At 34.8% G+C, this 14,503-nt stretch overlaps 1 protein-coding gene across 5 annotated transcripts in view; it reads left to right on the top strand.

Moving 5' to 3' along the window:
* The window catches only part of IPO11 (importin 11), a 337,786-nt gene that overhangs the window by 133,417 nt on the left and 189,866 nt on the right, over positions 1 to 14,503 (top strand). For all 5 annotated transcript variants that reach the window (XM_077117257.1, XM_077117259.1, XM_077117260.1 and 2 more), the window contains exons 6-7: positions 7,755 to 7,887; positions 12,094 to 12,152. In XM_077117257.1, coding sequence (XP_076973372.1) covers positions 7,755 to 7,887; positions 12,094 to 12,152 — 192 coding nt within the window. The remainder of the gene's footprint in view (positions 1 to 7,754; positions 7,888 to 12,093; positions 12,153 to 14,503) is intronic.

Here is a 14,503-nt window from a genome sequence, read left to right on the forward strand (position 1 = left end):
AGGTTTATAATGAGTTAGTTGCTATTGTAGAACAGTGCAGGTTGTACCTAAAGTTGCTACCTGCTGTTCAGTGAACCCCCCAAATTTTCTTTTTTCCGTTTACATTAAAATAAATTAAGTTCTTTTCAGGGGGTCAAATTACAAAATTAAGTTGAGTGAAAATTGTTTTGCAGTAACAAATTTGGGCTTAATTTGATAGAAAAAGGTATTTGTTTTCTATAAAACAGTATGCCTATTCATACAAACCTGAATATTAAAAAAATTAACATTAAATACAATTAAACTAAATATCTGAAGTCCATGAAAGCAAGGAAATTTAAAATATGAGTAGTAATTCTAAGGTAATGATAAGTGTAGTAATTTAATATGTAACAGGCATGATGTGTAATCTACAGAGGTATATGTAATGGTTGATGAAAAGATCTTTAAAAACGCAACATATTCCATGTTTTTAGAAGTATAGGTTAACAATTAAAGAAATGAGAATATATTGTTGGCACTAATTTGGAGATGAGAAAACTTGTTTTCCAGTAAGTAATATTTCTTTGATCAGGCAACTTAGGGATTTTGAGTGAGAAATTTAGTGAGTCTTTAAAATTTCTTTCAGTTCTAAGGTTGTGTATGAATTTATAATCTTTATTAATCTAAGTTAATTTATATAAGCACCATTGAAGTTTTGAGGTGGAAATCTTAGTTTTAGCATAATTTAAGTGAAGATGTTTGCATTTTTTTGCATTTTTAATCAGTCTTTTTTTTAGACGTCAAGGCCTTTGTACATTTGGCTTTATTCCTTTTCCTTTTGTATTTCCTTGGCATGTAGTTCTGGCCTGGAACCTACTGATCTCATTAGATTCTTTGCTGTGCAATTTTGGTTTATAATCCTTTAAACATTTTTATTAATTAGAACATTTTCAAACATACTCTAGTTGAGAGGATGAGGCAACAAACCCCTGTGTACTCTTCACCACATTAAGTACTCTTCACCAGATTTCCAAGGTGTTGTCACATTTACTTTATCTCCCTTTCCCCATTTCTTCTTTGCTGGAGCAAAAATGTTTCATTATGAATCTCTAGAAACAACAATAAAAAGGACATTTTCCATAACCATTTTTATCAGGCATCTTTTAAAAAATATTTTTATTGATAAATCTTCACACACATACATTCCATACATGGTGTACAATTAGTGGCTCACAGTGTCATCACATTGGTTTTGTATTCATCATAATTTTTTAGAATATTTACATCACTTCAGAAAAAGAAATAAAAAGGAAAAAGAAAAACTCATTCATACTATACATCCTATCCTTTCCTCTCATTGACCACTAGTATTTCCATCTACTCAAATTACTTTACCTTTTGTCCCCCCTATTATTCATTTATTTATCCATATTTTCTTTTACTCAGCTGTCCATACCCTGGATAAAAAGAGCATTAGACCCAAGGTTTTCACAACCATCCAGTCACATTGTGAAAGTTTTATCTTTATACAGTCTTCAAGAATCAAGGCTACTGAAACACAGCTCAGCAGTTTTAGGTACTTCCCTCCATCCACCCCAATACATCATAAACTAAAAAGGGGTATCTAAATAATGCATATGTAAGAATAACCTCTAGGATAATAGAGGTTTAATAATAACCTCTTGACTCTGTTTGAAATCCCTCAGCCACTGAAACTTTATTTTTTCTTGTTTCTCTCTTCCCCTGTTTGGACAAGAAAGCTTGCTCAATCCCGTGATGCTGGTTCCTGGGCTCATCCCTGGGATTCAAGTCCCACATTGCTAGGGAAGTTTACACCCTGGGAGTCATTTCTCATGTGGGGGGAAGGCAGTGAGTTCACCTGCTGAGTTGGCTTAGAGAGGTCACATCTGAACAACAAAAGAGGTTCTTTGGAGGTGACTCTTAGGCCTAATTTTAAGTAGGCTCAGCCTGTCTTTGCAGGGATAAGTTTCATAGGGGTGAACCCCAAGATTGAGGGCTTGGCCTACTGATTTGGTTGTCCACACCAAATCTTGCGAGAGTACCAGAAATTCTCCAAATGGGGAAGTTGAATATCTCCTCCTTTCTTCTCCATCCCCGACTTTGCAAATACTTTTTTATTCACTGCTCTAGTTACTCTGGGCATCACACTAATGTAGGCAAGCCAACAAAATCTCATGCCCTGTTCAAGATTCCATGTACTTAATGGTGCTCACCTAAACTGATCATACAAGTTAAATTAGAAAATACACTACCCAAAATAAAAATTTTGCACCAAATAATCATCTCTCCTGTTATTCTCACACAGAAGTTGAAATTTTAAAATATCGATGATATCATCCTTTACCTTGTATTCTAATACACCTTAGTCCTATCCAGATCAGCTTCATTCATTTCTTTACTCCAAGTCTGATCACTTTTTCAGCTTCTTAAACAGTTCCTGTGTAGGGTACTACTGACCTTCATAGCTTCAGAGCTCTGAGTCCCAGGTATCACATCAATACCCGAAGTTTCTGGTAATGACCAGGTTATATACCAACAGCTCAAGTATCTAAGAATATAGAATTAGCAGTTATACGTCCTAAATATGTGTGACTACTGTAAGAGCTTACAGTACAATACACCCCAACCTGATAACCCATGTTCTTGACTTCAATTCACAGAGTTTTTATATTATAGTGAGTCCATACGATTGAGGCATGATAATATTTGTCTTTTTGTTCCTGACATTTCAGTTTTTTTTTTTTTTAATCTTTTGTATTGTGGATGTGTTGGAAGGAGTTTATGTTTAGTGTATAAACTATAATTTTCGTTATATATGTACAGGTGGTAGATTTCTGAAAAGAAGCTAGTCTCCTGATAACAGAAGTAGTGCCAGAAAAGTTTTAACAGTTAAAACAGCTTTGCTTTTTGCTATAACTGCCATTATTCTAAAATTCGTTAAAAATAAAATCTGTAATGATTTCAAAATATGCTGGTGATTTAGGGTGGCAGATTTTCCCTTAATGCTTTCCGTCTTGAGTTGGTGCCAGGTTCCATTTGGTCTGCTCTTTGTCAGACTTAATCTTACTTTAAATTCTGAAACTAGGGAATGGTTACCATCTTTTTCTTCATTGAGCCTGGGAAGGTGGAGGTAGAGGAGAGGATTGAGAACTGGATGAAAGATACTATGGCTCTTATTACTAGTGAATGGGGCTAGCTCCAAATTACAAGTAACGTTAAGCACAGGCAACAGTTGAATTCCAGAATTTTAAACTTGGAGGATCTTAAATTAGGCCAATTAATCTCATTTATTTGGTCAGCTATAACCAATAGATTTCTAATTTTTAATCAAGAGTTCTTCATTACAACATGTTGTCTACCTGAATTTTATATATAGGGAGTTGTTTACTATAGTACAGCAAATTAACTTGGGGTTAATCCATATGTGTGTGTGCCTGTGTGGATATTTTGATGATACAAATTGGTACTCATTCAGTGACTTGACCCTTTCTGCAGAAACCAGCAGTTCAGTTTTAGAAAGTAAACCAGCTGAGTACATATATATACATCTATATATTTATATACATCTGTACATAGCTATGTGTGTTTGAGGTATCTGCATATAACCAAGAAAAAATCAATTTATATTAGCTGTATCTTGCATAGGTACTCTATACAAATAGAACAAAATGACCCATTTTGTGCACAGTAGAATTGAGACTTAACTGAAGAACTCACTGGAGGAAATTTTGATTGACACTATTAAATGAATCCATATGGAGAGCATTAATAACCTTGGTGAGAATGTGCAAAGGTACTTTTTAGTCATGAATAAAGAATTCTGCCATTATTGAATTTTTAAATTATTACATAACTTTCAGAGAACAGGTTTTAAAATAGCATTTACTACATCAATTCTGAATGGGTAGTATAATATCTACTTAATATTAGCTTATATTTTGATATCAAATGATCTCAATAGAAATGACTAATACAGATGCAGCTTATCTCTTTTATAAAATTATTATGCAGTTAATTGCTAGTTACTATACTGGAGAGGCATTAGAATATTGAGGTTAAGAGTGTAGGCTCTGAGCAGCTTCCTTGGCTCCAAATCCTGTTTCCTTCCTCTTTTTTATTATACTGTTTGATCTTGGGCAATGTGTTTAACCTTTCTGTGCTTCAGTTTTCTTATTGCAAAAGGGAATTGATTTCTATTTTTCAGATTGTGATGATTCAGTAAGTTGATCCAGGTAAAGTGCCGCCAGTAGTGCTTACCCCAGAGTAGGGTTCAGTAAATGTTCACTATTACTGTTTTTTTTAAAGTAACATTTTTATTTTTTAATTAGAGAAGTTGTAGTTTTACAGAAAACTTATGCACAAAATACAGAGTTCTCATATACCACACTATTATTAACACCTTGCATCGGTGTGGTGTATTTGTAACAGTTTATGAAAGGACAGTTTTATAATTGTACTGTTAACCATAGTCTATCATTTACAAATAGGGTTCACTGTGTTGTTTGTCCTGTGCTTTAAATTTTTTTTCTGGTAGCATATTTAGCCTAAAATTTCCCTTTTTGACCACATTCAAATGTATAATTCAGTGCTATAAATTATATTCACAATGTTGTGCTACCATCACCAGCATTCTTTACCAAAACGTTACTACCAACCTAAATAGAACTGTTGTCACTATTATTGTTTATCATATACATCATCATTATCTACATAAATACTTCTATACTGTTGTGAAGCTCTGAGCTGAGCTGCCCAGTGTCAAAGTACCCAATTAAGACAACAAACAAAAATGAAATCAGCATTCAAGTCTTTAATAATATGCAATAGCTTAAGCAAGGGGCTAACTTGGAGAAAGTGCCTCTTCTTGTTCCATTTATGCCCTACAGAATAATGAGATGGGTCAGTACAGATAGGGGAATGTCTCATTGCTACACACCAAAGGCTTCTGTAGTTTTATGGACCTGGGGGCTGGGAGGGAGAGAGGTTTTGAATATGGAGTCAGAATGGAGAAAAGTGTCTTCAAGGTTTCCCTTTCCTTCCCTGATAAGGTAGTTAGGGTTAAGAGGCAGCTGAGAAAGGTTTGAGTCTGGGAATGCAGACGTGTAAGAGCATGACCAGCCAGGGTCCCTGAGTCTTTGATTGCAGCTCCCTTCAGAGACTACAGTGCACTGCTTATGCACCAATTCTGATTTGGGGAGGGCAGCACCCCTATCCCCCCAACCCAGGGCCTATCAGGTAAAGCATTTGTATTTACTTTGGTAGAGCCTGAAAGATCACGCATAAGATTTTGTCTAGGATCTGGGCTCCTCGTCTGCAATATTTTGAAAGATTTCAAGTGACTTTATTTAAATAACACTAACACACAAAAATTTCTATATAAATACAATCCTTTTGGACAGTTTTAATGGAGAAGTTAATGTTAAATAGTTTTAGAAAGAAGGCACAACGAAGGTCTAATATAATAATTCAAATTGTCATCTCGTTATAAGTAAGATACTGATTCAGAGTATAATTTTTTGCTCTTATTTGAAATTTTAATATGGCGTTCTTTGAGTTTGATTTTATTTACTGCATAGAGACAGAGTACAGAATGGATCTAAAGAATGATAGCCAAGGCTCTAGATTTCATATTTTTTTGGTTGAAATATTTGCAACATGAGGAAATTATGCTCTAGTTTGAAATTTAAACTTTAGCTCTTGTGTATAGTTCTTCCTCCTTCTCTGGTTCTAAATCCTTCTATTTTCTATTCTTTTGCTTTCTTCTGACTGACAAATATTTTTATGATTTCTATATTTGGAAAAATATAAGATACTATAACTTAAAATATTATAGTTAAGAGTAGTAAGGATAAAAATGATGAGTTTTCCAATTCTTGACATTTATTTAAGCCTAATACCTTCTGAAAGAACTTGACTTACTAAGAAAGGTATTAATTGATATTACAATTTTTTGAAGTTATAAGCGAAGCTTACAAGTTTCTTGAAGTAAAGCTCTTATTTCCCCCTTCAGATTATATCCCATCTGATCAGATTGAATGTTGCTTCTCTGTTATAATATTATTTCATGGGATTATGTCAGTTTTAGACTCTTTTTATGAGACTGCTGCCTATGCTATAATATATTGTATTGATTGAGATAATGATCATTATAATGTATTGGCTGTAGTGAAGCATTAGGATTAAATAATTTGATTTTACTGTTTGAATATATTGTATGTGTACTTAATATGCTAAAATGATAGTCAGTAGTCACTGTACCTTTTGTCAAACATGCACAAGAGAGAGGAAGGATAGGCTGTGACTGATTTGATCAGTATAGGAATAACCAGCCATTTTTTAGATTCAGACAGTTTATTACTTAAAATAGAGAAAGGAAATTAGCAGAGGTAGTTCTGCATGGTCCTTGTCCCTCATGTAAAAAATTATGACACAAAAACAAAAGGGGACTGATGATTGTGAGTTGTAGGAATAGTGCATTGATTAGGAGACAATTTTAGACTGTAGCTAAGTGGTTTCATATTCTGCAGCTCTCTTTTGTGAGATTAGGTCAGAAAGCTTTATACCTCATCAGGACCCCAGAGGTGATGAGAAGCTGTCTTGTGATTAGCCTTCCAGGGTATACAAGGAGGCGAGCGGAAGATGGGCTTATAGCAGTTCTTATAAGCCTCCCATACTCTTGTGTTCCAGGAAGATCACAAGATGATCTGCTGAGACTTTCATTAGATGCAGTTCAAGCCTTTGCCTGCCTGGCCTGCATGGATCAGTGCCAGGTCACCAAGGAATCTGGTGAATCTGTTTCCCTACATCTGTGAGCATAGGCTATTAAAATTACTGTATCGAAATAATAGAAATAGAATTCAGTTTTTTTTCATAGAAATGTTAACAAGGTTGTGTTTCTAATTGGTTTCTGATATCTAACCTATAAACACAGTGCTTAATCAGTCAATGAAATACTTATATCTTGAATAATAGAAAGTATTCTTAAGTATGAGTTCATGATAACTAGTCATATATGCATTTTCATTTTAAGTAAATGACCAGTAGGTTCAGCTAGATTGCTCTGAGACACCCTTGGAAAAAACCTGAAGATATCGCTGGTAGGTGGTTCTAGGCAACTGCATTTTCAATGTGACAGTCACAGTTTTAAATAACAGTACATATTAGGAAAGCAGCCTGACAAACCATGAGATTTCTGTGTTCCTGCATTCACTTTAATTTTTTTTTTTTCGAGGTGCATGTTCTGGGAATCGAACTCCGGTCTCCCACATAGAACGCAAGCATTCTACCACTGAACCACCTGTGCACCCTGTTTCTGCATTTAAATACCAAAAAATCATACAAGTTGAACTGGCAGACCACAGAAAGTTGACACATTTTGTGTAGCTTAGCATAGTGATTTTTCTAGCATATTCAATAATAGTCAGTGTTTTTTAAACTTAGTGCTGCAATCTATTAGTGGGAGAAAAAAAGAGGTTTAAAAATAGAAATTATGAGACTGCAATACAAGTATTAGGTTAAAGATTTTTCACAAAACTAATATTTTAGGGCTTGTGTATGTGTGTATTGTAGCAGCAGCCAGTGTAAACTATACTTACTGTGTGTTGTGGCTGAGAAGGTTTGAAACAGTACTCTAAGTAACTCTTGACTGTTTCAAATCTCATTGAAAAACCTATGCTCAATTGTGAAACCAAAATATATTACTTTTTAGGTCTAAGTGATTATCAAAATCCATAACAAAATTATGATCGAAATTTATTGTTATTTCTTTGCAGTTAGCTTCTGGAATTTATAATTTTGCCTGTTCTCTGTGGAATCACCATACAGACACATTCCTGCAACAGATTTCTTCTGGGAATGAAGCTGCAGTTTTAAGTTCACTAGAACGAACTCTACTATCATTGAAAGGTATTGTTCAACTTCATGTAGTTATATTCATTAATTAGTCACTAAATAGTTCTCTGGATGGATTTTTTTGTTCCTGACATTTTATCCAAGAGGTTGATTTCCCTCAGAGGCAAGGGCTTACTTTGTAGTTTGTTTTTGTTTTTTTTTGGAAATAGCTCTTCCTTCACCCTAATTTAGGAAAGCACACAAAGTTGGTTCTCATGCAATTTTAAGTTATGTTCTTATCAAAGGGCCTGATGATTCTTAATACATTTCTTTCAAATACTTCCCCAATCCCACACCCATTTGTTTTTCTTTTATTGGAATGGTTGTGGGTTTACAGAAAAAACGTGCATAAAATACAGGGTTCCCAAATACCACCCTATTATTAACACCTTGCATTAGTGTAGTACATGTGCTACAATTGATGAAAGTACATTTTTATTGTTGTATTGTAACTATAGTCCATGATTGAACAGGGTTCACTGTGTTGTGTACTTCCATGGATTTTTTTTTAAAATTTTATTCTAGTACCACATAGAACCTAAAAATTTTCCCTTTTAATCTCAAATATATATTCAGTGGTTTTATGTTCACAATATTGCTACTATCACCATCATTCATTACCAAAGCTTTTCTATCATCCCAAATAGAAACTGTGCATTTTAAGCCTTAGTACACTATTCCCTACCCCCAACTTTGGCCTCTGGTAACCTGTATTCTGGATTCTGACTCTGAACTTGCTTATTCTAATGATTTTATATCAGTGAAAATACAACATTTGTTCATTTGAATCCAGCTTATTTCACTCAACATGATATTTCAGGGTTCATCCATGTTGTTCCATGTATCAGAACTTCATTGTTTTTTATGGATGAAAGCTATTCCTTTGCATATGTATACCACATTTTGTTTATCCATTCCAAGTGGATCTGAAGCAGCTAATCAAAAGCAGTGATCGGCAATTGGCTATCCTCGTACCCTCACCCTCCACCCTGCTCCAATCTTGGGGAAGAATATTTTTATATTCTTCTCTGGCACAGGCAAGCTACTGCAGGGACTGGACCTCACTGCTGCCTCCTGCAAGAGTTGGGGGTGGGCACTGGTAAGCATGCACAGAGAGAGTAATATACTGGTATTAACTGTAATTTACCAGTCTCTTCCCTTGCATTCTTCCCTGGACTCTGTGCCTTTTTTCTACCTTTCTCCGCAGTTTCAAAAAAGTTGATTCAGACATTTCCTGCCTGTTGAATAGTTGTTTTGGTGGAAGGACTGCTTCCTGCTCTGCCTCATTTCCTGCCCCACCTCTCCCTTGTTTGTTTTTGCTTCTTACCCTTATTATCATTGTGCTAATTTTCCTAAATTTATATCCAGCAGGCTTGGTTGATTCTCTGTTTTTGAGCCCTTATTTTCCTGAGAAGCTCCAGCTTCTTGTTCATGCCTCAGGTTCACTTGGATTTTAGAAGGTGCTTGATGGAATGTCATCTGGATCTGTGTCTTCCTATGCTGTGCCTATAGTCATTCCCTTATTATAAACTTTCTTTTCACTTTCTCTGAGTTGAGCTAACTTGATGAATGTATTCAGAGGTTCCTTTCCCTTATGAAACACACCCAGCTTGGCTCATTCTATTTTTCTTCTAGTCTTTTCCTCCTGTCCTGGTTGCTAAGGCCTTTTTGGTTTCTTTTTTTCTTAGTTTGATATCAGGCAACTTCCATTTCCTGCTTACCATAGCAATTTTTACGTCCTTCTTAGTTTTACTCATAAATTATTTTATCATATTTATTCTAGTAAGATAGAATCCTATCACGCATTCTTATGTATCATGTTTATTAACCAAACAGTGCATACAATCAACACTGTCAGCACATTTTGATGAAACTTTTGGACAGTGTGAAGGATTTCAGACCACTGACAAGTGCTTTAGTTTCCCAGTTGCTAAAACAAGTAACATACAGTGGGTTGGCTTAACAAGAGGAACTTATTGGCTTATGATTGTCAGATCCTTGAGGAGGAAATTAAAGGACCTTAGAGAAATGTTTACTAAGAAAGAATTAGAGAAACTGATATAAGGTTGTATATGCCATGTTTGTAGTACTGAACATCATAATTTATGGAATTTTGACTGTAGGGTTTTTTGTTTTGTTTTGTTTGCACTTCTATTTCAAAGCCTGACTTCTGAAAAAAAAAAGGATGCAGCTTTAGTCCATATTAGCCTGCTTTAAGTTTTTTAATACCTTCTCATCTCACGGTTTTAAATACATATTAGTATTTTTAAGGCATCCTGCCGTGCAAAATCCCGTAACATTTTCCTTTAAAATTCTTGTTCTTTCCAGCTATAAATTTCTGTTCTTTTATGATTTAAGGAATACTTAGAGATCACGTGTACAAAAACTGTAGTCCTATGTGAATGTACCTGTGTGTTATTTAGTATCCTTCAGCATGCATGCATTATTTCTTTCAACAAATTTATAGATGCATGATGCTGAGGAAACAGACATAATAAAATTATCAGACAAATGCATGTGTGACAGGGACCTTAATTATGTTACCATGACTGATACTATAGTAAGAAAAGACCTCCCTGAAAAAGTGTTTGAGCTATTCTTAAAGGATAAGTGGGAGTTAATTAGGCTCTGAAGGAAGAGGAGGCCTTCAGACCAAGGTCCTGTGGTTGGGAAGAGCATATCCATAATAATGGCTCAATTGAATACTCTTATCTCCTATTATGGTGCATTACTTAAGAATTATATGTAATTGGTGGTCTGTGTTCTAGTTTGCTAGCTGCCAGAATGCAATATACCAGAAACGGAATGGCTTTTAGAAAGGGGGATTTAATAAGTTGCTAGTTTACAGTTCTAAGGCCGAGAAAATGTCCCAGTTAAAGCAAGTCTATAGAAATGTCCGATCTAAGGCATCCAGGGAAAGATACCTTGGTTCAAGAAGGCCGATGAAGTTCAGGGTTTCTCTCTCAACTGGAAGGGCACATGGCGAACATGGTGTCATCCGCTAGCTTTCTCTCCTGGCTTCCTGTTTCACGAAGCTCCCCGGGAGGCGTTTTCCTTCTTCGTTTCCAGAGGTCACTGGCTCGTGGACTCTGCTTTGTGGTGCTGCAGCATTCTCTGCTCTCTCTGAATCTCTCTCTCCAAAATGTTTCCTCTTTTATAGGACTTCAGAAACTAATCAAGACCCACTCAGATGGGTGGAGACATGTCATCCCCTAATCCAGTTTAACAACCATTCTGGACTAAATCACATCAACCAGGGAGATGATCTCATTACAGTTTCAAATATACAGTATTGAATAGGGATTATTCTACCTTTAAGAAATGGGATTTATATCAAAACATGGCTTTTCTTAGGGGGCATACTTCCTTTCAAACCAGCACAGTCTGTTATTTAGGCAGTTACATTCTAAGCCTAGTATTAATATACTCTCTTTGGACTTCATTACATGAACACTATCTAAAGAATAATTCTTTAGTTAGATAAGTAGCCGTGCTCATTTAGTGAATTGCTTTTAAATCTTATAGTCTCTCATGTTATCCTCCTCATTGCTGCTGAATTGTGCTGAGTGTTTTACATATATTATACCATTGAATCCTTTAATAACTCTGTGAGGTATGACTTAATAACCACATTTTACAAATGAGGAAAGTGAGATCTAGAAAAGCTGCTCAAAATAATACAGCTCTGAACGAAGCCTGTAAATCTAGGTCTGACATCTATTATGCTACTTATCTCCTCATGCACACCAGTTTGTCAAGTTACTAATAAAATGTGATGCTTAGAACTGAATACTATAGTCTATTGCAGATTAATGTAGCCTAAAACTGGTTTTTTTGGTCATTGTTGAATTGAGACTTAAAGTTTATAAAATCTAAGTAACCCTCTTAATTTTAATATGAAGAGCTTATTGTAGTTAAGTATTGACAAATTTATAAGATAAACTCAATTTTGCAGCGTAGTTTTAGAAACGTTAGTAGTTATAACATATGAGAACAACACTACTTTTGTGGGTCAGGAGAACTGAACTGGTATTTAGTTCCATCTTTCTCACTAGCTACCGAACCACGTGACTGTTCTGTAGCTATTAAATGAGAGGATTAAGTTATATTCATCTTCAAGATTGATTAGGCTTTATGATTCTGTGTTTTTAATGATTGTGATTTTAACAGGGTAAAAGATGAGCAAATAAGATGCAAATAAAGCTTGGTTTTACTTTTCAGTGCTGCGTAAGTTAACTGTTAATGGATTTGTAGAGCCTCATAAGAACGTGGAAGTGATGGTAAGTGATAGAAGTAGTTTATTCTTGTGACTTCGGGTAAGTGTGTGATATTTTCATGAATGTTTTTAAGCACCTTTTCCTTACTCAGACAACATTCCTTCATTTGAATCAGTTTTTATTAAATGACCATACTATTCTGTGTATGTCATAGTGTACTTTTAATCTGCTTTCTTTACATCAAAGCAGCTATTATATGAAAAGGAGAAAATAGGCTCATGACGCTTCTCAGTTTGCCATGGTACATGTAATACTCCCGTGAGATTGGAGGCCACTTTCACATTGCTGGTTACGTTATTAAGACTTATTCTATTTTTAATACTTTCCTTTGCTTTTATTTGTTTTAAAATGAATTTGTCTTTTTTTCACCTGCTCCTGACATTAAAACACATTCTTTGCAATCAATTACGAAATTTTATCGTGGTAAAATATGTATAACATAAAATATACATTTTGAGTATTTTTTTAAGTGTATAATTCAGTGACATTAATATAAGTGTATAATTCAGATTACATTCACAATGTTGTGCTATCATCACCAATATTTATTTCCCAAATTTTCATCAGCCGAAAGAGACCCTGTGCCCATTAAGCAATATTACTCCATTCCTCTCTTCCTCCAGCCCCTGGTAACCTCTAATCCCCTTTCCAACTCTATGAATTTGCCTATTGCAGACATTTCATGTAAGGGAAATCATGCAATATTTATCCTTTTGTGTTTGACTTATTTCTCTTACATTGCTTTCACAGTTCATCCATGTCTTGGCATGTATCAGAACTTCATTCTTTTTTATGGTTGAATAATATGCCACTGTACATATATATATTGCACATTTTGTTTATTCATCTATTAATGGACGCTTGAATTGCTTCCATCTTTTGGCAATTGTGAATAATGCCACTATGAACATTGATGTGCAAATATCTATTCAAATCTGTACTTTTAACTATTTTGAGTATGTACTTAGAGGTGGGATTGCTGGGTTTTATGGTAATTGTGTACTTTTTGAGGGACCATGAAACTGTATTCCACATCTGCTATACCATTTTACATTCCCATTGGTAATGAATTAGTGCTCCTGTTTCTCCACAACCTCTCCAACACTTGTAATTTTCTGTTTTTTTTTAAATAGTAGCCATTTTAATGCGTATGGAAATGATATATCTCATTGTGGTTTTGACTTGCATTTCCCTGATGGCTAATGAAGTTCAGTATCTTTTCTTGTGCTTTTTGACTATGTATATATCTTCTTTGGAAGTTGTCTATTCAAATCTTTTACCCAGTTTTTAATCATTTGTTTACCTTTTTTTGGTCAGTTGAAGGATTTCTTTATGTATTCTGGATATTAAACTTTTATTGCTTAAATATTAACCATTGTATATGGTTTCCAGTTTTTTCTCCCCTTGTGTAGGTTGTTCTTTTACTTTCATGATGAAAGTCCTTTGAGAAACAGAGTTTTTAGTTTTGGTGAGGTTCCATTTTTTCTTTTGCTACCTGTGCTTTGCTTGTAAAATCTAAGAAACCATTGCTTGACACAAGATTCTGAAGATGCTTCCCTACATTTTCTTCTAGGAGTTTGATAGTTCTTACTCTTATATTTAGGTCTTTGATCTGTTTTGAGTTGATTTTTGTGTATGGTGTGAGGCAGGAGATCTCGTTTAGTTTGCAAATGGAGATCCAATTTTCCCAGTACCATCTGTTGAAGAGACTGTTCTTTCACAATTGAGAGGTCATTGCCCTCTTGTTAAATATTAGTTGGCCATAAATCTGGGAGTTGATTTCTGAGCTCTGTTAAATTCCATTGATCTATATGTCTGTTTTTGTGCCAGAACCATGCTGTTTTGATTACTATGGCTTTAGGTCTTCTTTGATTTCATTTAGCAGTGTTTTGTAGTTTTCTGTATACAAGTCCTTTACATCCTTAGTTAAATTTATTCCTAAATATATGATTCTTGTAGTTGCTATTGTGAATGGAATTTTTTTTCTTGACTTTGCTTCTGTATGTAAACATTGTTGATTTTTGGGTGTCGATCTTGTACCTTCCTACTTTGCTGAATTCCTTTATTAGCACTAGAAGCTTTGCTGTGCATGTTTTAGAATTTTCTGTATGTGAATTGTATCATTTGCAAATAAGAAGCGTTTTACTTCTTCCTTTCCAATCTGGATACCTTTCATATCTTTTTCTTGCCTATTCTGGCAAGAACTTCCAGTACAGTGAATAACACTGTATGACACTGATGACAGTAGTGGACATCATGGCTTTGTTCCTGATCTTAGAGGGAAAACTTTCAGTCTTTCACCATTTAAATAGGATACTAGCTGTGGGTTTTTCATGTATGCCCTTTATCATGCT

The sequence above is a fragment of the Tamandua tetradactyla genome, chromosome 9 (genome assembly GCF_023851605.1).
Source record: "Tamandua tetradactyla isolate mTamTet1 chromosome 9, mTamTet1.pri, whole genome shotgun sequence".
NCBI lineage: Eukaryota > Metazoa > Chordata > Mammalia > Pilosa > Myrmecophagidae > Tamandua > Tamandua tetradactyla.